The 23,076-nt window shown below is 40.2% G+C and overlaps 1 protein-coding gene and 1 pseudogene across 2 annotated transcripts in view; both read right to left on the reverse strand.

Annotated features, from left to right (window-relative positions):
- TMEM39A (transmembrane protein 39A) overlaps positions 1-18,490 on the reverse strand; it is a 34,757-nt gene extending 16,267 nt beyond the window's left edge. For both annotated transcript variants that reach the window (XM_070406249.1, XM_070406248.1), the window contains exons 1-3: positions 18,199-18,490; positions 16,880-17,066; positions 9,198-9,420 (exon numbers count right to left, since the gene is read on the reverse strand). In XM_070406249.1, coding sequence (XP_070262350.1) covers positions 9,198-9,420; positions 16,880-16,992 — 336 coding nt within the window. In that variant the 5' untranslated portion in view covers positions 16,993-17,066; positions 18,199-18,490. The remainder of the gene's footprint in view (positions 1-9,197; positions 9,421-16,879; positions 17,067-18,198) is intronic.
- LOC139004434 (methylosome subunit pICln pseudogene) lies at positions 645-5,621 on the reverse strand (annotated as a pseudogene).
- Positions 18,491-23,076: the final 4,586 nt, after the last annotated feature.

The raw sequence follows: 23,076 nt of genomic DNA on the forward strand, positions 1-23,076 counted from the left end.
CAGAATTACCAATCTTTTGGGGTTACTGCTGTTGGTCTCTTTTGATCTAAGAGCTTATGTTGATCTAATTGAGCATCCACTAACCTAAACTCCCTACCACTGGTACATCAATTACATTAATTAGTTTTTCTTCTTACTTTGATTTAGAAACATGTTTTATACAGTGGGGCCTTGACTTACGAGTTTAATTCGTTCCATGACGGAGCTCATAACTCAAATAACTCATATGTCAAATCAAAAAGTGAACAAGTGAGACACGTGATGCTGGGCTGATGTTGTGGCGTTCACTGTGACGTTCACTGCGCCAACTAGCGGTGGGGTATCTGAAGCTGGCTCGTAACCCAAATTTTAGCTCGCAACTTAAAGCAAAAAATCGGCCGAGAGATGGCTCGTATCTCGAAAAACTCGTTAGTCGGGACACTCGTAAGTCAAGGCCCCACTGTATTTGATTTCTTCTTCCTATAAAACAATAGTATTACCTAGATCAGTGATGGCGAACCTTTTGAGCTCGGCGTGTCAGCATTTTGAAAAATCCTAACTTAACTCTGGTGCCGTGTCACATATAGAAATTTTTTTATATTTGCAACCATAGTAAAACAAAGACTTATATTTTTGATATTTATTTTATATATTTAAATGCCATTTAACAAAGAAAAATCAACCAAAAAAATGAGTTCACGTGTCAGAGGTTCGCCATCACTGACCTAGATGCTATACATGATTCCTTCTAGTTCTAAGTCTGTAAACATCACTGTAATAATAAACAAAATGAAAAGTCAGTAGCAACAAACAGAATGTTCATTTTGATAGTCAAAGTCTGTAGGTTTCCACAGTTCTTCTTCCAGAAGGAAAAGTTCAATTTCTCAATTAATTCTTTCAATAAATATGTACTGGGCACCCACAATGTGCTAAGTATTTTTCTTGAAACTGCGGATAGTGCTGAAGATTGACAGACGAGGTTCCTGCTTTCCTGGATCCTACTTTTTACTGTGATGTAAGAGGGCAAGGGAATAGCAGATTACTAGGTGTCTCTTATGCCATCACAGAATTTAACTGGGCACTCTGACTCTTAGCTAACTAAAGGTTCATTTCCCAGTTTCCCTTGAAAAACCACTTGTTGCTAAGGGATGTGATGGAAAATGATGTGTACTGCTTCCCGGCTGGGCTCTTAAAGAAAGCTGTGTCTTTTTCCTTTCCTCCTTCCTGCTGGCCAGATGTGATGACAGAGTTGGAACAGCTACCTTGGATCATGTTTGGAAGAAGAATGTTGGGGGTGGCAGAACAAAAGAAACAAAGAATTGTCACAGTGGCCTTATGTCACCTACATAATTTTTATTTATTAGAGAATTAAGCTTCTATTTTGTTTTAGCCAGCATGATACAGCAGCTAAACCCATATATTTAATAAATTTATTTAAGGGGGAAGGGCAATGACAATAAACAAGCTAAGAAGCAAAATCATTTCAAATAGTTACAAATGCTGGTAAGAAATAAAAGTGATAAATGATGACTGGTGACAGGGGAGTGGGGAGATGGGTGAAAAAGGTGAAGGGATTAAGAAGTACAAACTGGCCCTGACCAGTGTTGCTCAGTGGTTAGAATGTCCGCTCACCAAGGGGTCACAGGTCAATTCCTAGTTAAGGGCACTACCTGGATTACAGGTTCGATCCCCAGCCCCTGTTGGGGTACATGCAGGAGAAAATCAATCGATGTCTCTCTCTCGCATTGAAGTTTCTCTCTCTCTTCTTCCCTCCCTCCCTTACACTCTCTCTAAAAATCAATGGAAAAAATATCCTCAGATGAGGATAAACAAATACACAAAAAAGTACAAATTGGTAGTCACAAAATAATCATGGGGATGTAAAGCAGAGCTCAGGGAATAGACTCAATAATACTGTAATAACTATGTATGGCTCCAGGTGGATCCTTGAAATATCCAGGGACCACTCTGTAAAGTATATGCTTATCTAACCACCATACCGTACACCTGAAACCAGTACAAAATAATATTAAAGGTAAGCTGTACTTAAAAAAATTAAAATTAAAAAATATAATGACTGGGAAGGGAGGTACAGAGCCAATTTAAATTGGTGGTTGAGGAGAATAACTCTGAGAAGGTCGCATTTTGGGCTGAGAGCTAAATGACAAAAGAGCACCAGCTCATTTCAGCCTTCTTGCTGATTTCAAGCACACCAGGCATATATTTTCCTGCCATGGGGCCTTTGTGATTACTTTTTTCTTTAAAATGTATCCCAAATCTGTCCATTCCATCTCCACTGCTACTGACCCTCTTTTCAATCCATATTCATTTCTCACCTGAATCTCTGCCCCCAGATCTTGTCATTGCTGGTGCTCTAATATTACCTTTAATAAAATTTTGTACTGGTTCCAGGTGTACAGTATAGTGGTTAGATAATCATATACTTTACAATAAAGTGGTCCCCAGATATTTCAAGGATTCCATGGGACCGTACATAATTGTTACAATATAATTGACTATATTCCCTGTGCTCTACTTTATATCCCCATGATTATTTTGTGACTACCAATTTGTTATTTTTTCTTGTTTGCTTTTTGTTAATCCTCATTTTTTCCCCTAATGGGAAGTCATAGAAGTGTTTAGGCCCTCGCCGGTTTGGCTCAGTGGATAGAGCGTCAGCCTATGGACTAAAGGGTCCCGAGTTTGATTCTGGTCAAGGGCACATGCCCAGGTTGTGAGCTCGATCCCCAGTAGGGGGTGTGCAGGAGGCAGCCGATCAATGATTTGCTCTCATCATTGATGTTTCCATCTCTCTCTCCCTCACCCTTCCTTTCTGAAATCAATAAAAATTAAAAAAAGAAATGTTCCGGCAAAGAGTGCCATGATTCTATTTGTATTTTAAAATGCTCACACTGATTGCTCTGTGGTGAATATATTATAGTGGGGCAAAATCAATTAAGCAGCTATTGCTTTTGATTCAGGTGAAAAATGATTATGGGTTGAAGAGGGTCAGTAGCAATGGAGAAGGAGTGAACAGATTTGGGATATATTTTATTTTATTTTTTTTGTTTTGTTTTGTTTTTTAATATATTTTATTGATTTTTTACAGAGAGGAAGGGAGATGGATAGAGAGCTAGAAACATCGATGAGAGAGAAACATCAATCAGCTGCCTCCTGCACATCTCCCACTGGGGATGTGTCCACAACCCAGGTACATGCCCTTGACCGGAATCGAACCTGGGACCCTTCAGTCCTCAGGCCGATGCTCTACCCACCGAGCCAAACCGGTTTCGGCAGATTTGGGATATATTTTAAAGGCAGAGCAGCCAGGATGTCAAGAGAGTGACTTACTGTACATTCTTCAGATCATCTCTTTTTCCTTCTTAGTATTTTGGATTCTAACAATATTTATCCTCCCTTAGTTGTTTGTTTGTTTGTTTGTTTTAACACAGAAAACCTAGATTTATTAAACTATTACAAAGACAAAACAATTATCATGTGGAGTACTTTGAAGACTTCATCCCAATTTCATGTGTTCTGCTACAGAAACTGAATGAAGAGGCTAGAAATTAAGGATATAACATAACCTAAGAATCTATAATAGAACAGACTGGTGAAACATGGTGAAAGGAGCAAAAGCTAGTCAGAAGAAGCACTTGTGTTAGTGTGTGTGGCTGGGATGTTTCCAAAAAGGCTCCCTAGAGATGCCTGAATGAATTAATCTGGGTCCCAACAGTAAAAAGATCCTTACCCCTGTAGAGAATGAGCAGAGGCCAGATTCATCTGAGATCTTTGTCCTTTTTTTAAGGGTAAGGGTATCCTTAGGCCCTAAAGGGTCTATCTTAGATTCAGCCTCTCTTCCATCCCGTCTACCAACACCTAAGTGCCCGTGCATTTTCACCACATACCCCTGCTAGGTTACAGAAGATACATACACTGAAGGCAGGAATTATAGGCCTACTCAGAAGGTACCTAGACACAGAAAACTTGGGGATAAAAGATAAACTACAAATACCCTCTTGGTTAAGTAAATTCACCTTGGTTAATAAAGGTCATAGTTTCTTCTGCTGGTGACAACTTGTTGTCTCATACAGTCTGTCTCAAGAAAGAACTGGTTCAGGAAGTTTCGGAGAAGGAAAAATATTTTCATCAACACCCACTCCGCAGAGGAAAAGGCACCAAGTTCTCTCCTACAGTTATGAGAATCCCAAAGCAACATAAAATCATTTTCAGTGATCAACATCTGCATCCTCACACTGTCCAGCAACGTGGGTGTAGTATCTACCTCCATCCTATCTTCATAATCTCTTACTGAATCTTCTGTCTGGACTCCAGCCTTGTTATACTGGCTGCTCACAGACTGAGAAAGCATTCCTTCTAATCTCTCCAATGCGGTCTGGCCTTCGGCTATTAAGTGGGATAATCCTTCTTCACAGGTGTAAAATGTAGGGATGTCCCCCTGCCCTTGTTCATGTGCTTCCACATCATATTCTTCTCCATCATAATCATCTGAATCTTCATCCTCGGGATCTGGATGCAAAGCCTGGCATTCACACATTGCAGTGAACATTGCCTCCAATGCTGATTTACCACTAGGCACAAATCTAAATTCAGCAATAGGTTCAACATCCTCTTCACTGTCTTCCTCTTCTTCATCAGTAACAGATTCTTTTGATTCTTCAAATTTGGCATTCACCATAACATATAAATGCTCTCATGGATAGGCATTTAGGTCCCTGGACACTGCATGTAAACTAATGGTGGGGTATTCCAGTGAGAACCCCAGTCCAGAGCCATCTAACCAAGACAAGCGGCTCTCAGCGAAGTAAAGAGTGCTGAGGGCCGGTGCCCAAGCCCTTCCCGTTCAGCACCTCGTTGGTATCTGGTATCAGCCGACCTGGGTGGCAGGAAACTTTTGAGGAAGCTCACTGCAGTAGTGAGGGCCAAGATGCAGACCGAGAGCTGGAGCACAGCAATACCCAGCTCACCGCATCCCGTTCCGGAAGCAATCTATCCTCCCTTAGTTTTGATATCCTTCCTTGCTCACCCCACTCCTCCAAAATAATGCAAGCAAATTTACTAGACTCCCTAGCTAATGTCTGGGGGTCCATTTATGCAGCACTAGTGCATCTAAGACATTTTTTAATATAAAAAGATTTAAGTGCCTAATATATCTTTTTTTTCAGACCTTTACTTTTATTTTTAAAACTTTTTAAAATGGAAAATTCAAACACACATAAAGAAAAACAGTAACTACCTTGCAGCCATGATCCAACCCAAACACCAACATGCATGGCCAATCCTGCCTCATCACACCCCCACCTTCACCCTCCATCCCACACTCAACAGATGATTCTATTTTTCCAACTATATTATTTTTTAAGTAAATCTCAGGCGTTATATTATGTCTGTGAATATTTCATTCGTGCTTCTCAGACAAAGCCCTGTGGTGTGATTTAACTGTCCTCTGAATCTCCTACAAATTGCGTGTTAGATCTAGACTCTGAGGACTCTGGTCAAAGACTCAGGTTTTCCTTTGGCGAGACGACTTGCATGGTGGTGGCATATTCTTCCAACCGAAGGCCCATAATGGCTGATCGTCTCTCCTTATGTTGCTGGCAGTCACTGGTCACTGCCAACATCCATTAGCTCATCAGATGTTGTAAAATGGTGCTTCCTTCCTTTTTTATTATCTGGAATATTTTATAAAAGAGGCCCAGTAGTACAGTTTATATCAGAAAGGTACAATAAATGATGCTAGATTTTTTCCCTTTACTCATCTGTCTTCAAAATAATGAGCTGGTTCCCTAGCACCTTCCAACAGTGAAGAATTGTTTTTTTTGTTTTTTTGTTTTTTAATTTTAAATTCTTTATTAGTTAAGGTATTACAAATGTGTCCTCATCCCCCCCATTAAACCCCCATCCTCCCCTCCCCCACTCATGCTCTCATCCCCCTGTTGTCCATGTCCATTGGTTTGAGTGCCTAATATAGCTTAATGTTAAGCAAATTTTGTTATATTCTAAATTGGTAAAAATGCATCTGCTTATGATTAACTTTCTGTAAACCAAAATATTTGATTAATCAGAGTCTTCCACTCCTAACTATTCTGAATAATTTACTATACTACTTATTATTTTTATGTTTCTTGGGGTTAGGACTCATTTAGCTAGTTTCTTGATAGCTAGAATGATACTTTACATATTTAGGTGTTCATAGTTTCTTTTTGATAATTACTAAGATCTTGAAATGGAAAAAGAGAAACCTAATATATAAATGTGACAAATTTCTCAGTGTGGCATGCATAATAGAAGAAAACTTAAAGGAGACGTACCACTAGTTGAGGTATAAGTCCTTTCTAGAAATCCCTGTCAGCTGCCATATTCTATGCTTGCACACCTTCAGTGATGGGTAGTAATTAGGTCTCTGACAGCCCATTTATCTTTGAACAGTTCACTGATTCAGGACCCTTTCAGTTTAATGGTATAAAATCTTATTTGCTATTACACATATGTTACTCAGCTCTACAACTAAATTTTGAACTTTGTGGGAGAAGGATCACATGTGGCTGATAAGTGAACCAGACCACACAATAACCTTGTTTAAGTGTGCCTTCCTCTCTACAGCAGAGACTGAAAAGCTAAAAACATTTTCAGACTTTCTTGCAGCTGAATTTCTAGATTTGATTTCGTTTCTGCAAACAAGTATTACATAAAACTTAAATTCAGAACTGAGTAAAGTGGGGAGATGGACAAGTAAAGGTCACCCTTTACGTCAGAGCAAAGAAAGCATAATTCTGGAATCAGCAGCATAGTAACAGCTTCCTGATTGACAAGAACACTAGTTCCCTTTGTTTTAAGGCAACATTTGTAAGAGACGTTTAAAAGTGGCTGAGAGAAAAGCTCTTTTATTAGCCTGAAAATTCAACAAGTGAGAAGTTTCCATATAATGTCAAAGTAGAAATTGTATAATGTACTTATAGAGTAAATATAGAATAAATACAGGAAGTTAAACACAACAGATAGGTTTGGATTTGAGTACTCACTGTGTCACTATGTGATTCTGAGCCAGTTTCAAAATTTCTAGGTCTCCTATAACTCATTCATAAAATCAGAGTCATACAGTAATACCTACCTATTTATTCAAAGAGTAAATGAGATAATACTTGCAAAAAACATAGTAAATATTTTAATAAGCGTTTGCTAATGTCACTGTTAGGATAGTGAGGTGTTTATAGAGCTATACAACGAGAAGAAACCTTAAAGATCATCTAATCCAAACTCTTCATTTTATAACATCATGGTCAAAGATAGATGAAGTATAATTTCTACATTCAATAAACTCAAATTCAGGTGGGGAAAGACTATTAAAAATAAAATATACAGCTCGCCCTGTGTGGCTCAGTAGTTGAGCGTCATGAATCAGGAGGTCAAGGTTTGATTCCCAGTCAGGGCATATGCCCAAGTTGCAGGTTGGATCCCTAGCAGGGAGCGTACAGGAAGCAGCCAATCTGATTCTCTCTCATCACTGATATTTCTATCTGTCTCTCCCTTTCCTTTCTTATCTCTGAAATCAATTTTTACAAAAACTCAAAAAAATAAATAAGTGAAGCATTCAATTTGGCATTAAATCATTACAATTCTTAAGTATAAGAAACTGAAATTCTCGCCCCAGCCTATTTGGCTCAGTGGACAGAGTGTCAGCTTGCGGACTGAAGGGTCCTGGGTTCAATTCTGGTCAAGGGCACTTGCCTGGGTTGTGGGCTTGATCCTCAGTAGGGGGTATGCAGGAGGCAGCCAATTAATGATTCTCTCTCATCATTGATGTTTTCTATCTCTCTCCCTCTCCCTTCCTTTCTGAAATCAATAAAAATATATTTTTTAAAAAACTGAAATTTTCTTCACCTAAGTAAGCAGATAGTCACTATGGAAAGAAAATTCTTAATGGTTAATTCCAGGAACAACCAATTGATACAAACATTTAAAAGAAAAATGTTTATTCCCTTCCCATGCCATCTTGAAGATTTTCGTTTGCATTTTCTTCCTTTCTATGTTCACCGGGCCAGGGAAGTTTTTGATTCATTTATAAGTCACAGGCACATACATAAACTACACAGGACAATAGCTTTCTTTCTCCTAGAGCGTATCTCTATTGCCCATTCAAATCTGCCAGTACCAACCACTTACTTGACTAGCCTTATCATTATTTTATATATCCTTCTATGGAGAACATTCTCTGCATCAAGATTATCACACCCCTCCTAAATAACTGGAGAGAAGATAGAAGAAATCTACAAGATACTATCATGTACTTTAGCAGAAACAGTTCTTCTCTGTTTTATTTTTGTAACAGAACCCAATTTTATTCAGGGTAACAATGAAGTCAGTAAAAGGACTATATTTTCCAGCCTCCCTTGCAGGACACATGTGAAAATGATATAACTAACCCTGACCCATAAGAAACTCTTCTTTATAGTTCCCTTTTCTCTTTTCCCTTTCTGGCTGACGGGGATGGACCACAGCCACCCTGAAAGCCACTCATTGGAAGATGTTTGTCAACATCAGCCTGGGTCCCCTGAGTGACCATATGGGAAGTGTGCTATTCCTGCCAACTAGGCCAAATGCCTCAGACTGTTATGTGTTTGGAGAATTATACAAATTTTGGGCTTATTTGTTATAGAAGCTTCCATTATCCTAGTACAGTCATTAAAAGGGTAGAACTGCTAGAATTTAAACATATTGGCACTTTAAATTTCCAACAAATATAACATGGTATAGAGAAAGCTAAATATAAAAACCTTCTCATGGTATTATTATAATAAATTATTTTAATGTTTTCTGCATTTTTATTTGTATTTTTACTTCCTCCAGTCATAGACCAAAGCCAGATATTTTATATTTCAATCAACCTTATGACATTATATTTCTGAAAGTAATCTTAGTTTAACAGGAAAAGATTTTATTAGAAAAAAAATTATTAAGAAAAATAATGTGGGGGGTAAGGGAGGCCAGGGGATTGTTAAGGGCGGGGAAAAAAGGAGACATATGTAATACTCTGTGTGATACTTTAAGCAATAAACAATAAAAATAAATAAATAAATAAATAAATAGAAGTGAAGTGATTCGGAAAAGAAAAAAAAGAAAAATAATGTCTACACAGATTTTCCAACTAGTTTCTTAGCTAAGTAACATGAAGAATGTAAAGGCCAATTAAGACTTACCAATGAAGTACAAGAAGCAGGATGATTGTAAGGATACCACCACACTGTTTTATAGATGTTGATGTACTGAATGAACAGGGCAACCAGAAGGTAGATGAAAAAGAGAAATTCAAAGAGCAGGCTCCCATCCACAGGCAAATCAGGAATTTGGCAATGACGAACTGGACCTGGGGTGATTAAGGCTGTGATAGGTGGGACCGGAAGGCCAATAGCACTACCATTCCTGGAAGAGAAAACTAGGGTTAGCTCAAATAGTGATTACCCTTCAGTGTCATACAGCATAAAGGGCTCCCGCTTCCTTCTCCACCTACCCTTAACCTTTAGCCTTCCCCCAAACTCTACCCTAGGATCTCTGGCTTCTCCCTTCACACACACCCTCCCAGTGATCTAATATGTGGCCATGGTTTCCATTATCCTCTAGATCAGTGATTCTCAACCTTCCTAATGCCGAGACCCTTTAATACAGTTCCTCATGTTGTGGTGACCCCCAATTTCATTGTTACAAATTGAACATAATTAAAGCATAGCCATTAATCACAAAAACAGTATGTAATTATATATGTGTTTTCCAATGGTCTTGGGCGACCCCTGTGAAAGGGGTCGCGACCCACAGGTTGAGAACCGCTGCTCTAGATGCTGAAAACAAAAATTTTTCTCCATAGAGCTCACTGCTGAGTTTTAGACCCATGTTATCAAGCTGTCTACTGGACATCTCTGTATTCCTCCTCCTGTGGTCCTGGTTCTAGTTCATGTCCCATCCAGTTAGCTGCCTGAATCAGAAACCTGGCAGTCATATTAGAACTTTCCTTCTGCCTCATCCAATCACTCCCTAAATCTTACATATTCCACTTTATAAAACTTTCTCCAGCCCTAGCTGGTTTGGCTCAGTGGATAGAGTGTCGGCCTGAGGACTGAAGGGTCCCAGGTTCGATTCTGGTCAAGGGCACATGCCTAGGTTGTGGGCTTGACCCCCAGTAGGGGACGTGCAGGAGGCAGCCAATCAATGATTCTCTCTCATCATTGATGTTTCTATCTCTCTTTCCCTCTCCCTTCCTCTCTGAAATCAATAAAGATATATTAAAAAAAAAACTTTCTCCAAACTGTACCCTCCTCTCTAAAACCCCTGTCTTAGTTCAAGCAGTTACTATTTTTTCATCTAAACTACTGCAGTAATCCCCATAAATTCAACTCCACTTTCACCAAATTCTCCAACCTTCCTTCAGAGATCTTTCTAAAGTGAAAGTCTGATCTTTCTAAAATGTTACTCTCTTGAATGAATGCCTCTCCACTACCAATAGAATAGTATTAAAATTTTTAGTATGTCCTATGAGGCCCTCTGCTTAACAGACTAGCTTCATCTCCAAAAACATCCTCCTTAACCTCTCACATACACATTTACTGACAAAATCCTTCACGACTTTTTAAATGATCAAGAATATCCTCTACCAAGCTTACTCTGATTGACTCAATCAAAACTAATTCATCTCTCCTCTGTGCCACTATTACACCTAAACTAGGCCTTTATGCTGGCAAAAATGTAAGGCAGCAGGAAAAGAAGACCCTATGTGAGATGGACTGACTCCATAAAAGAAGCCATAGGCATAGAACATTGCTGAGTACAGGACACTGTGGACATCACTAATTCATAGGCTCACCAGGAGTTGGAGCTGACTCACTGGCACATAAGACATGTCTCTAATATTGTACTTTTCATACTACTATATAATTTTTGTATATATCTATGTCTTGTCTATCAGAGCATAATCTTAAGGACTATAATTTTCCTACTTTACTACAAATATATACTTTTAGGTTGAGAAGACAGCAGACCAATATGGACATAAGAAAAATATGGATCTCTGAAAACACTAGTTAAGATATACAGGTTTTAATGCCTATCTCCCTGTTATCCCTTCTACCAAGCTGTTTTATACGTGAGAAAGAGCTGGGCTATCAAGAATGATAACATTTCCCATTATATGTACACATGGGAGTAGTTACAGAGATTAAGAGTCTACTATTGTTTAAAGCACATGAAAGAGAGGGTTGGTTTGTATTTTCAAAGAAGATTCTAGAGAAGGAACAATATTAGCATTACCATTCTACTCTAAAAGTTCCAAATATAGAATTCTAGCATTAGTATATGACATTCACAGTACTTTATGTGACTCCTGGGAATATAAACTCTGGTCACTCTGAACAGTTAAGAATAACATGGCAGAAATGCAGAGGAGTCAGAAGGTAAGAACCGGGAGAGAGGGATCAGGAAAAATTATAAAAATTTCTTCCTCTCATTGCCAGTGTATATTCTAATAGAACAAGCTTATCAAGGAGTAGGTTGTGATCTACCAGAAGGTTTCATAACCTTACCTGTTCAGTCATAAACCAATCATCAACACCACAGCCCCGTGATCTGTTCTGAGAGATGGGCCACAGCACTTCCCAACTCCAGGAGATCTCATTCACACAGAACACAACATGAAGTTGTACAAGTTGGTCAACTTGAATGGAGGGGATTAATGCCAACAGCCAATCTATTCTCTCACTCCAATTTATCATAAGGTATGGAAATAAAGAATTCTGCGAAGTCACAAGGTTAGAGGCCTCTACTCCAGAACAAAATAAAAATTCGAATTCCTCTTCAGTCAAAACTCAGTGAAAGGGGAAAGCATGCTGAATGAACTACTTGTTATAATTTAAAGGTTTAAAAGGTTCTTATAGAATTTTTTCTAAGTAAAGACTAATCTGCTTCTGTGGTTAACAATGTCAATAAAATGCTGGGCCTCAAAGAAAGATATTCCAAATGAAGTTCAAAAGATCTACACCTGTGATATTCTATAACATATTTACCAATGTTATCTCCAATAAGGGTTTAATCTCCAAAATTTATAGGGAACTCCAAACTTAACAAAGGGAAGATAAACATTACGATCAAAAAATGGGCAAAGGACCTAAATAGACTTTTCAAAAGAGGACATACAGAAGGCCAAGAGACATACGAAAACATGCTCAAAGTCACTAATCATCTGAAAGGTACAATGAGGTACCATCTCACACCTGTCAGAATGGCTACCATCAACAAACGACAAATGCTGGCGAGGATGTGGAGAAAAAGGAACCCTCGTGCACTGCTGGTAAGAATGCAGACTGGTGCAGCCACTGTGGGAAACAGTATGGAGCTTCCTCAAAAAATTAAAAATGGAACTTCCATTTGACCCAGTAATTCCACTTCTAGGCATATATCCCAAGAAACCAGAAACACCAATCAGAAAGGATATATGCACCCCTATGTTCATAGCAACACAATTTACAATAGCTAAGATTTAGAAACAGCCCAAGTGCCCATCAGTAGATGAGTGGATTGGATTAGAAAACTGTGGTACATCTACACAATGGAATACTACGCTGCTGTAAGAAAGAAGAAACTCTTACCATCTACAACAGCATGGATGGGCCTGGAGAACATTATGCTAAGTGAAATAAGCCAGTCGGAGAAAGATAAATATCACATGATCTCACTCTTTTGTGGACTATAATGAACAACATAAACTGATGAACAAAAATTGATCCAAAAAAAGAATTAAAAAAAAAAAAAAGATCCAGAGTCATAGAAGCATCGAACAGACCGCCCAACCTAAGAGGGAATGGGGGGGAGGGAGGCCGTAAGAGATCAACCAAAGGACTTGGATGCATATAAGCATAACCAATGGATACAGACGGGGGGGGGGGGGGGGGGGGGGGGGCATTTGCTGGGGGGTGGGAGTGGCCACGGAGAGGTCAATGGGGGAAAAAGGAGACACATGTAATACTTTTAACAATAAAGAATTTTGTGGGGGGGTGGGGGGGGAAGAAAATTAGTTACAGAGGCTTTTTGTTTGTTTGTTTTAATTATTCCTGGGGCAGCAGGACATGACTTTAAAAAAAAGACTTATTCCTAACAGGATATGAAAATATATTAAAGAAAAGCAAAGAGATACAAATGTTTAAGATACAATGTGGAATAGTTCTCCCACATTTTCCACTAATCAGCTGTGGTTTTTGAGAAAGTAACTATATCCCTGAGCCTATAATACAAGGGTTGGAATAGATTCTCTTTAAAGAATTCTTCTCAATGTTAACACTGAGTATTATCCTTTAAACTGTGTTGCAGGTCCCAAGGCCAAGCCCAGGCTTGATGATTTGCTAGGAGGACTCATGGGACTCGGCATATAGTTGTGCTCACAGCTAAGATTTATTACAGCAAAGGGATACAAATCAAAATCAGCAGAGGGAAAAGGTACATGGGGCAAAGTCTGGAGAAAACCAAGTGCACATTTCCAAGAATCCTTTCTCAGTGGTGTCGTACAGGACACACACAACTCTCAGTTAATACTTGCGACAATATGTGTTAAGTGCTATCTACGAGGAAGGTTCATTATAGACTCAGCACCCAAAGTTTTTACTGAGGGCTGGCCATGGAGACACTCTCTGCCTAGCAGTACAACTATTTCCAAAATCCCAAAAGGAAAGCAGGTGCTCAGCATAGCCAATCTTAGAAATGCCTGCTTGCAAGGCTGGCATCTGGAACTTGACTGGAAAAGAGTTCCCTTACTGACATAAAAGTTTCACTAAATAATAAGAGTGGCTCACTGTGCCTAACGCATTTGTGCAAACAATGTGGTTTATGTTGAATACCTGCTTTGTCCTTGCATATAAAGGTTGTGTGCGGACGAGTTAAAATACCAGGTCTGAGACTGGCTTTTATGGAGCCAGCAAGCAAAAGAATTTAGCTAAGCAAATGGATAAAGCAAGGAGACGTCAAAGGAATAAAGAAGAATAGGAAGGGATAAAGCAGTGATCATTTGAACATGCTCAGGTGATATTAGTAACAAAGTACCTACAAGGACAAAACAAAGAAAAACTCACTCAGTCCTTCTCAAATAAGATTCTCAACTACAAGCTCTAGGAAACTCACAGTCTGTCCTCCTCCTTTAGGAGGCAATCATCTATGCAAGACGTCCTAAGAACAAATCCCTGCTCCCCACAGGTGGAAAACAGGACAGGGAACTATAGGCTTCAATCTTGACTGTGTCACCAAACTAGCTCTATGACATTCTCAAGTTTAACTTCACCGATCGGGCACAATGCTCTCTTCTCCAGCTGACCTGTCTTGCAGAATCAAAGATATCACCCGAAATTGTATCATACTTAAGCAATTACCTATTTCTCTCTTCAGTACTCTACAGACACTCCAGAAGAGAGTTCTCCCCGTCTGGACCCTATCTTTGTATACATCCTGCCTGAAACTATATTCTAGGCTATCTACCGCTGGTTTTTATCCCTATTTTTTATAACTCTACTCCGGGTCTTCTAGGCTGCTTCTTTCCCATCAAGAAACAAATACAGGCCCTTGGTGCTTTGGCTCAGTGGATAGAGTATTGGCCTGCAGACTGAAGGGTCCTAGGTTCAATTCCGGCCAAGGGCATGTGCCTGGGTTGCCGGCTCAATCCTCAGTAGGGGACATGCAGGAGGCAGCTGATCAGTGATTCTCTCTCATCATTGATGTTTCTATCTCTCTCTCCCTCTCTCTCTCTGAAATCAATAAAAAAAATTTTTTTTAAAAAAAGAAACAAATATAGAATATCTTCTCCCAAAATATCTTTAGGTAAAAATGTCACAAAATAGTCACTCAGTAACAGTGACTTTGCAAACCATGAACAACTATCTTTCACTTTACCCTAATCTGTTGAAAAATGTTTTCCTCCTCACCACCCCAGTTAATTGCTAAAGAAATATATGTTAAAGGAGGAGAGCAGATGAAGAATGGTAGGTCAAGGCAACCATGATGGGAACTTTGAAAGCCAGGATAAAGGGCTACAAGGAAAGCAGAGAAAAGCAAACATGATCATAGCTAAAACCACCTAAGAAGCAGAGGTAATTTCCAAATGTTCCTAGTTCTTCCCAGTACTCTACTTGCATACTTTAAGTACAAGCAAAATCATCTAGGAATGTGGTTTTCAGCTTTTTTAATAGCAGAACACTCCGTTTTTTTCTCCCCAAATGATATTTTACATGGTATCCCAATACTTAAAACTCATAGGAGGAGTTAGTCTGATTAAGAGAGGGCTAAGAAACCTGAAGCCTAGATTGCTAGGCCTGCCACCCTGAGACACTGAGGAGGAATTCCAAGGGACAATTTGAGAACATAATTATCTAGGGGAATTCTTCATTAGCCCAAGTAGAAGAACAAAGAACTGCTGGAGTTACTATAGAGGCAGAGCTGCACTGGCCAGGTTGCTCAGTTGGTTAGAGCACTGACCCGACAAACCAAGCTTGTGAGTTCGATCCCCAGTCAAGCATATACAAGACTCAATCAATGGGGGAATAAATAAGTGGAACAACAAATTGATGTTTCTCTCTCTCTTCCCTTCCTCTCCCTCTCTAAAAAAATCAATTAAAGCCCAGCATCAGTGGTTGTACATAGACGTATGAACCAGGAGGTCAGGGTTCAATTCCCAGTCAGGGCATATGCCCAGGTTTCCTGCTTGATCCCCAGTGAGAGGGGATGTGTGTGCAAGAGGCACCCAATCAATGATTCTCTCTCACATCAATGTTTCTCTCTCTCTCTCTCCACTCCCTCCTTTCTTCCCTCCCTCCCAATTTCTCTCTAAAAATCAATGGAAAAAATATACTCAAATGAGAATAAAACAAAACAAAAAAATCATGTTATTTATTCTCATACAACATGACACAAATCTTAAGATGTTTAAGTTACAGCTGAGAGTTTATTAATTTCAAACAATTTTTTGAAGAATATAATTTGTAGGACCCTTGGTGGAATATGACTTACAATTTTAGAATCTCATATAAACTGTTAATTTTAATTTGCCCTCCAAAAAATAAAAGCCTTGTACTTTAATTCATTCCTTCCTTCTTTTTTTTTTTTTTTTTTACAGAGAGGAAGGGAGAGGGATAGAGAGTTAGAAACATTGATGAGAGAGAAACATCGATCAGCTGCCTCCTGCACACCCCCAACTGGGTATGTGCCCGCAACCAAGGTACATGCCCTTGGCCAGAATCGAACCGGGGACCCTTGAGTCGCAGGCTGACGCTCTATCCACTGAGCCAAACTGGTTAGGGCATTCCTTCCTGCTTTTATTATTATTATTATTATTATTATTATTTTGTTAATCCTCACCTGAGGATATTTTTTCCACTGACTTTTAGAGAGAGTGGGTGGGAGGGGGAGATACAGAGAAACATCAATGCGAGAGAGTCACACTGATGGGTTGCCTCCCGCATACAACCTGACCAGGGCTGTGGATCGAGCCTGTAACCCCGGTACATGACCTTGACTGGAATTGAATCTAGGACCCTTCAGTCCATGAGCCAACATTCTAACCACTGCACAAAACTGCCTAGGGCTCCTCCCGTCCTTTAATAGCTAAAAAGGTGATGACTAGAATTTGAATTATGAAACATAACTAAGAATTGGACTGCTTTCACTCTGTGGGCCCCATATCACAACTCACCGCCTCCCAAGTATTCTGAAATACTGAGCTTTCAGTTTTCAAGGCAGGATTTCTATTTCAGGGTCAGGAAATAATCTTCATAAACAAATACTACCTGAATAGCATGATGACTTCTATGTATTACTGATCAGAGAATATTACAAATTACAAATAATCTTATTTCTTCTTTACCTGTTTCTCAGGCCTGTTCCATTGCCGCAGCCCCCACCAACCAAAGTCTGTAAGGAAGGTAAAGCTGAACGGCTTAGCTGCTGCCGACTAGGGCCCCTCCTTCCACCGGGCATGTCCGGAAACCAGTCTGCTTCCAGTGCCACCTGTAGCTGCAACCCAGGTCAATGGTTGTCAACCTGTTTCAACTCTGAACAATAACAAAACAAAACAAACAAAACACACACACATTTAAATGTCAGTTTACTATTTTTTAAACTAAGCAATGTAAGAAAACCACCAGAAAAACTGAGTGAATGGGGCTTGTAAAACCAGATTTTCAAACAAATGCTCTCAGTATCTATTACCTACTTTATTCTAATGAAATGAATACTCGAACTCTAACAGATCAAAAGCATAAGTGCTGATTGAAGGTGTGTTCAGCACTAGGGAAGTCACAATTTGTATCTTTTGTCAGTGAAGTACAGAACATGAAAGATACCACAATCAGGTACAAATTTACAAGAAACACCTAATACAGACACTTCCAATTCAAATGTAATTATTTCACAGTAAGGCCCTTGAAATACCGGAGAATCAGCACTGTCCAAAATGTTACCTTTTGTTACCAAGCCATCTGGTTCTGGCTCAGATGTGTTACATATTATCTGACTTTCCGCTTCCTTATCAGAAGGGGGAGGGGGGGTGTTCCCTGTCCCACAGAGGTTGTTGTCGGGACTGACAATGATGGATGTAAGTACACCAGTCCACCCTTTTAACTCTGTGAAACTGCTCAAATGGTATCTCGATGCTAGAGTGAAACCATTGGAAGCCGCTCAAGCGGATGCCCACTCCAGAAAAACGTATGTAGGATTTCTTAGAAATTACTGAACCTGCACGAGGAAAAGGTAAGTCACGGATGAAGATCCTGGCTGAAAAAAAGAAACTGCCCTCGTCGATCTGGCAACATCACGGCTCCTCCAATATGGATACGAACATCTGTCTACTAAACAATACAATTTAAAAACTAAAGAATGACACCGTAAAAAAAAAAAAAACACCTCTGGCTTTCCAAACACTGCTGCAGACTGCACTATTCCTATAGCTTTATCCAAACCGCTGGATGTAGGAAGGGACTGCCGGTCCTTGCTCACAGGGAAAGAAAGGTGTGGAGCAAAAACACCCGGAACGGAAGAGGCGAGAGGATGCAGGAGGGATGGCGAGAGGCTATCAACTCCAACAGACCGGCCCCCAAAGAGGGGACAAGCGGTCCCGCCCCGCCACCCGGAGAGCCGAAGCAGGCCTCGGACAGACGGACAGCACGGCGGTGCCGTTAGACTCACGCATGGAGGAGGCCCGGCCGGTGGGGCGGGATCCGTGGGAGCAGGCAGCAGCTTGACGCGAGAGACCCCAAGCAAGAGAACTCCCTCCCCGCGTCGAGGCGCTCCGAACCGAGTGCTTGTCCGCAGGCCGTCCAGCCCACAGAGGCGAAAAAAAGATGTCCACGCTTCGAGCTGCCAGACCCAGACTTAGACCCAGACCCTGCGTCAGCGGCAGAGCCAGAGCCAGAGCTAAAGCTACAAACAGAGCCCAGTGCCGTCAGCACTCTCCCTCAGCCTCCATTACCGCGGAGCTGAGAAGACGTGGCAGCGCACGGCGATGACGTCAGCTCCGCGACGGCCCCGAGCCCCCGCTGCGAGCTGACTCCCGGAACTGCTCCCACTGCCCCAGCGAGCCCCCCGCCCCGCCTGCCTGCACCTGCGCAGTGGGACGCGCCTGCTCCGCGGGACTCCTGGTCCCGCCTTCCCAGCCAGGGCTGGTGGATGTCCATCCCCGTTGGGCCTCAGGGACCCAGTCCCTAAGCAGCGGTTCTCAACCTGTGGGTCGCGACCCCTTTGGCAGTCAAACAACCCTTCCACAGGGGTCGCCTAAGACCATCCTGCATATCAGATACTGACATTACGATTCATAACAGTAGCAACATTACAGTTATGAAGTAGCAACGAAAATAACTTTATGGTTGGGTCACAACATGAGGAACTGTATTTAAAGGGCCAGAAGGTGGAGAACCACTGCAGGGTCATTCTGGGAATCTCGTGGACTCCAAGTCACAGTTCTGCACGTTGTCGCTCCCATTTTTACAGATGAGGGAAGTTGGGCGACGTCACTAAGGTCACGTCACTGCTGAGTAAAGGAGCCCAAGTCGCACAGTCTTGCTTTAGCTTCCAGTCATGCTCTTATTGTAAAGGACTAGAGCTCACAGTCCAGTGGAAGAGACAGATTGTAACAATAAATGTTACAATGCTACAGGAAGTTACAATTTGTTAAAATAAATGCAACATTAATGTTCTGCCCAAGGTCCGGAGATAGCATGTAGACAGCGTAATAAATTCCATGGGAGGGGAGAGGTGTCTCCCCAGGAAAGCTTCACAGAGAGCTTGGGGTTTAAAACCAAGACTCCAAAGAATGCTCCTTGTTTGTATGTTCCTAAATAAATAAATAATAAAACCAAGACTCCAAGAATGACTTTCTCCTACCAAGCGCCTGTAGAGGAATTGTCAGATAAGGCAAGGAGGTGGACAGCAGCATCATGAAATCAGAAACTGCCAGTAGTTTGGTATTAGAAGAGTAAAAGTGTCAAAAAGAGCACTTGTGTGAGATTTTAAGAACCTTAAGAGAAAACTCTTTGTATTGGGTAATGACTAGTTAACCATTATCGAGAGAGTTCTTTTTGGCACCAGATACTAGACTTGTAGTTTTATATATTTCATTTAAATCTCGATGTTTTGATGCTACCATTGTTCCTATTTTACAGAGGAAATTGAAGTTAGAAGACATGAATATACAAAAGCCAACACAGATACTTTCATCATATTCACCTGTAGGTGTAAGGAGTTTTGTATATTTTAAAAAATGATTTCAGAGAGGAAGGGAGAGGGAGAGAGAGAAACATCAATGATGAGAGAGAATCATCGATCAGCTGCCACCTACACACCCCCTACTAGGGATCGAGCCCACAAGCTGGGAATGTGCCTGACCAGAATTGAACCTTGACCTCCTGATTCGTAGATCAACGCTCAACCACTGAGACAACAAATGTTTTTTTATTTGTTCTGTAAACTGTTTCCTAGCTTGCTACATTGAAACTCCTTTGCCACTTATTTATTTAGTGACTATTATGGACTAGACATAGTGTTAGTGAACAAGACAGATGTCTCTACCCTCCTGCAGCTTGTATTCTAATGAGGAAAACATCTATTTAATAAATAAAATAATTAGAGATTGTGATAGGAAGGAAACAAAGGGGTGAGGTAGACAATAAGGAGGGTGCTATATTGAAGGGATATATCTGTCTAAAGGAATGACATTTCAACATGTTGGGAAGGAGCCAGAGATGCAAAGATGGGAGAGAAAAGCAATCTAGATAGAAAGCAAAAGTTATGCAGAGATTCTAAGGTGGGTTAGAGCTTGCCATGTTTGAGGAACTTAACACAAAATTGTATAGCTAGGTCATGGTGAGCAAAGGGAAATGTGGTGTTAACAAATAATTTAACGTCCACAGCTGAAAGTCTTTTGTAAGAAAGGTTAATTAAAGAGCCAAAATTGCTGTCCAAAAAAGAAGACTAGTCTTGGGACATGACCTCCATTACCTCAAAATTTTGCAAATTATACATCAAGAAGATGGTGGCGGGGATGGGGACAGGGAGAAAGATGTAAGCTGTTCTGAAAGATTTACATTAGCTATAGATAAAGACAATGGGAAAAGGGGAAGCGGAGTTAGTTCTGGGATGAGCTCAGCAGAATCTGCCAGGAAGAAGTGTCTGCTGCTGTGGATGAGCTGTAAGCAGCAGACTGGAAAATTCATGTGTTAATAAGTGGACAATTGTGGCAAATTGATGCAGCCATTATAGAAAACAGTATGTAAGGTTCTCAAAAATATAGAAATAGAACTACTTTGTGATCCAGCAATTCCACTCCTGGGTAATTATCTGAAGAAATCCAAAACACTAATTCAAAAAGATATATGTACCCCTATGTTCACTGCAGCATTTTTTTTTTGAAGATCTAACTGGGTTTATTAAGCATTCCATTAATTGGGCAGCATCTTATTTAGCAATTAGAAGGCCCTCCTGCCCCTGCAGCATTATTTACAATAGCCAAGATATGGAAGCAACCTAAATGTCTGGATAAAGAAGATGTAGGTACATATATACAATGAAATATTACTCAGTCATAAAAAAGAATGAACATCCATTTGTGACAACATGGATGGACCTAGAGGGTATTGTGCTAAGTGAACTGAGTCAGAGAAAGACAAATACTGTACCATATGATTTCACTTATATGTGGAATCTAAAGAACAAAAATAAAACAGATATAGATATAGAGAACAAACTGATGGTTGACAGATGGGAAGGGGGTTAGCAGGCAGGGTGAAAAAGGGGAAGGCATTAAGAAGTACAAACTGGTAGTTACAAACTAGTCACAGAGATATACAGTAAAGCACAGTTATTGTAATCACTATGTATAGTGCCTGGTGGGTACTGAATTTATGGGAGAATCACTTCATAAATTAAATAAATGTCTAATCACTATGCTGTATAGTTGAAACTAATATAAAATAATATTGAATGTTTGTAATTGAAAAAAAAGTGAATAATCATGGAAATAGCCACCTGGAAATTAATCCTAAATTCCAACAGATATATAAGAACATGAGCAGCCTTGTCAGAGCTGGTTTACAACTATTAACAGGCTAACTGTTCTCCTTCGCTCACTGTAATTTTAACTTAGAACATCTCAGGATTTTTTTTTTCTTGATAGTGGCATGAAATTAATTTGAAGACCACTAGGATTTTGAACGTGGAGGATCTTTTAAACCATAATGTTTGCATTTTAAACTAGTGGCTGGCATAGGACCTAGAAATCTGTGATTTTTCACAAGCTCTAGGATTCTGGTACTTATTACACCTGGGACCCACTGGAATGAAATACCTTACCTGTTAAGGAAATGAAACTATTATATGGATTCACATGCAGTGTGTTCCTCCTGTGCATAGGGCCCACTTCACTCCCAACCTCATTGCCCTTCTTTCACAGAGATAAATATTGCAAAATTGCAGAAAATATTTTCATTGTAACCCACGGTGATTTCCATTTTCTTCTGATCACAGAAAACCATACTTGTGGAAAAGAAAAGCTCTCTTATTCAAGTTTTAAAAATTATTCTACACTACAAGGGTGGACAAAAGTAGGTTTACAGTGGCTCACATGGAAAATAATACCATAATAAATAATAATGCAAGAATAAGCTGTTACGTGTACTCATAACTGTCACCCTACTTTTGCTTATGCCTGTATATTCACTTTAGAGTAACTTTGAAAATGAAAGTTATTGTGTTGTTCATTTATGGAGTACACTGCCTTGTCATTACTTTTGATGAATATTCATTTTGAAGTTCTGCACACCTTCCTAGAAATAAAAGAAATTTTGACTCAAGTTTTCATTTGGATTCCCGAAGAAGTCTTGTATGATAGTGTTGGAGATCTATTTTCTCCTCTCCCAAAGTGAGTGACATGGCCTATTCCTAGCTAATCAATATTATTTTGTCTTTCATCATTCTTCAACATGCATCCTAAGTTTTGCCCTCCACTACCATCACCCCAAGTTCTACCCCCACCCTCTGTAGATTATGGCTTTGCCCTTTTTAGCGTCTCCAGCACAATATTCTTTAACTGCAATATTTCCTTTTTTTTTTTTTTTCCAACCTGGAATATACCTCTCTCTTTTTTTAAAAAAATATTTTATTGATTTTTTACAGAGATGAAGGGAGAGAGATAGAGAGCCAGAAACATCGATGAGAGAGAAACATCGATTAGCTGCCTCCTGCACATCTCCCACTGGGGATGTGCCCGCAACCCAGGTACATGCCCTTGACCGGAATCGAACCTGGGACCCTTCAGTCCGCAGGCCGACGCTCTATCCACTGAGCCAAACCGGTTTCAGCTGGAATATACCTCTCTTACCCCTTTCTCCAGAGGTCCAGTTCATGTTCGTCTTTCCCTCCACTGAAAACAGGAACATTTACTTATTGCCTAAAATTATAAGTTACTAGTATCTCTGGGAATCCTATTTGTCTTCCCACTAGTTCTAAACCTCTTGAGGGCACAGATCTCATCTTGGTCTTCCATGTATTTCCACAGAGCCTAAAGCTGTCACT

This window comes from Myotis yumanensis, unplaced genomic scaffold (genome assembly GCF_028538775.1).
Source record: "Myotis yumanensis isolate MYYU_CA2020_CCGP unplaced genomic scaffold, mMyoYum1.0.hap1 SCAF_2, whole genome shotgun sequence".
NCBI lineage: Eukaryota > Metazoa > Chordata > Mammalia > Chiroptera > Vespertilionidae > Myotis > Myotis yumanensis.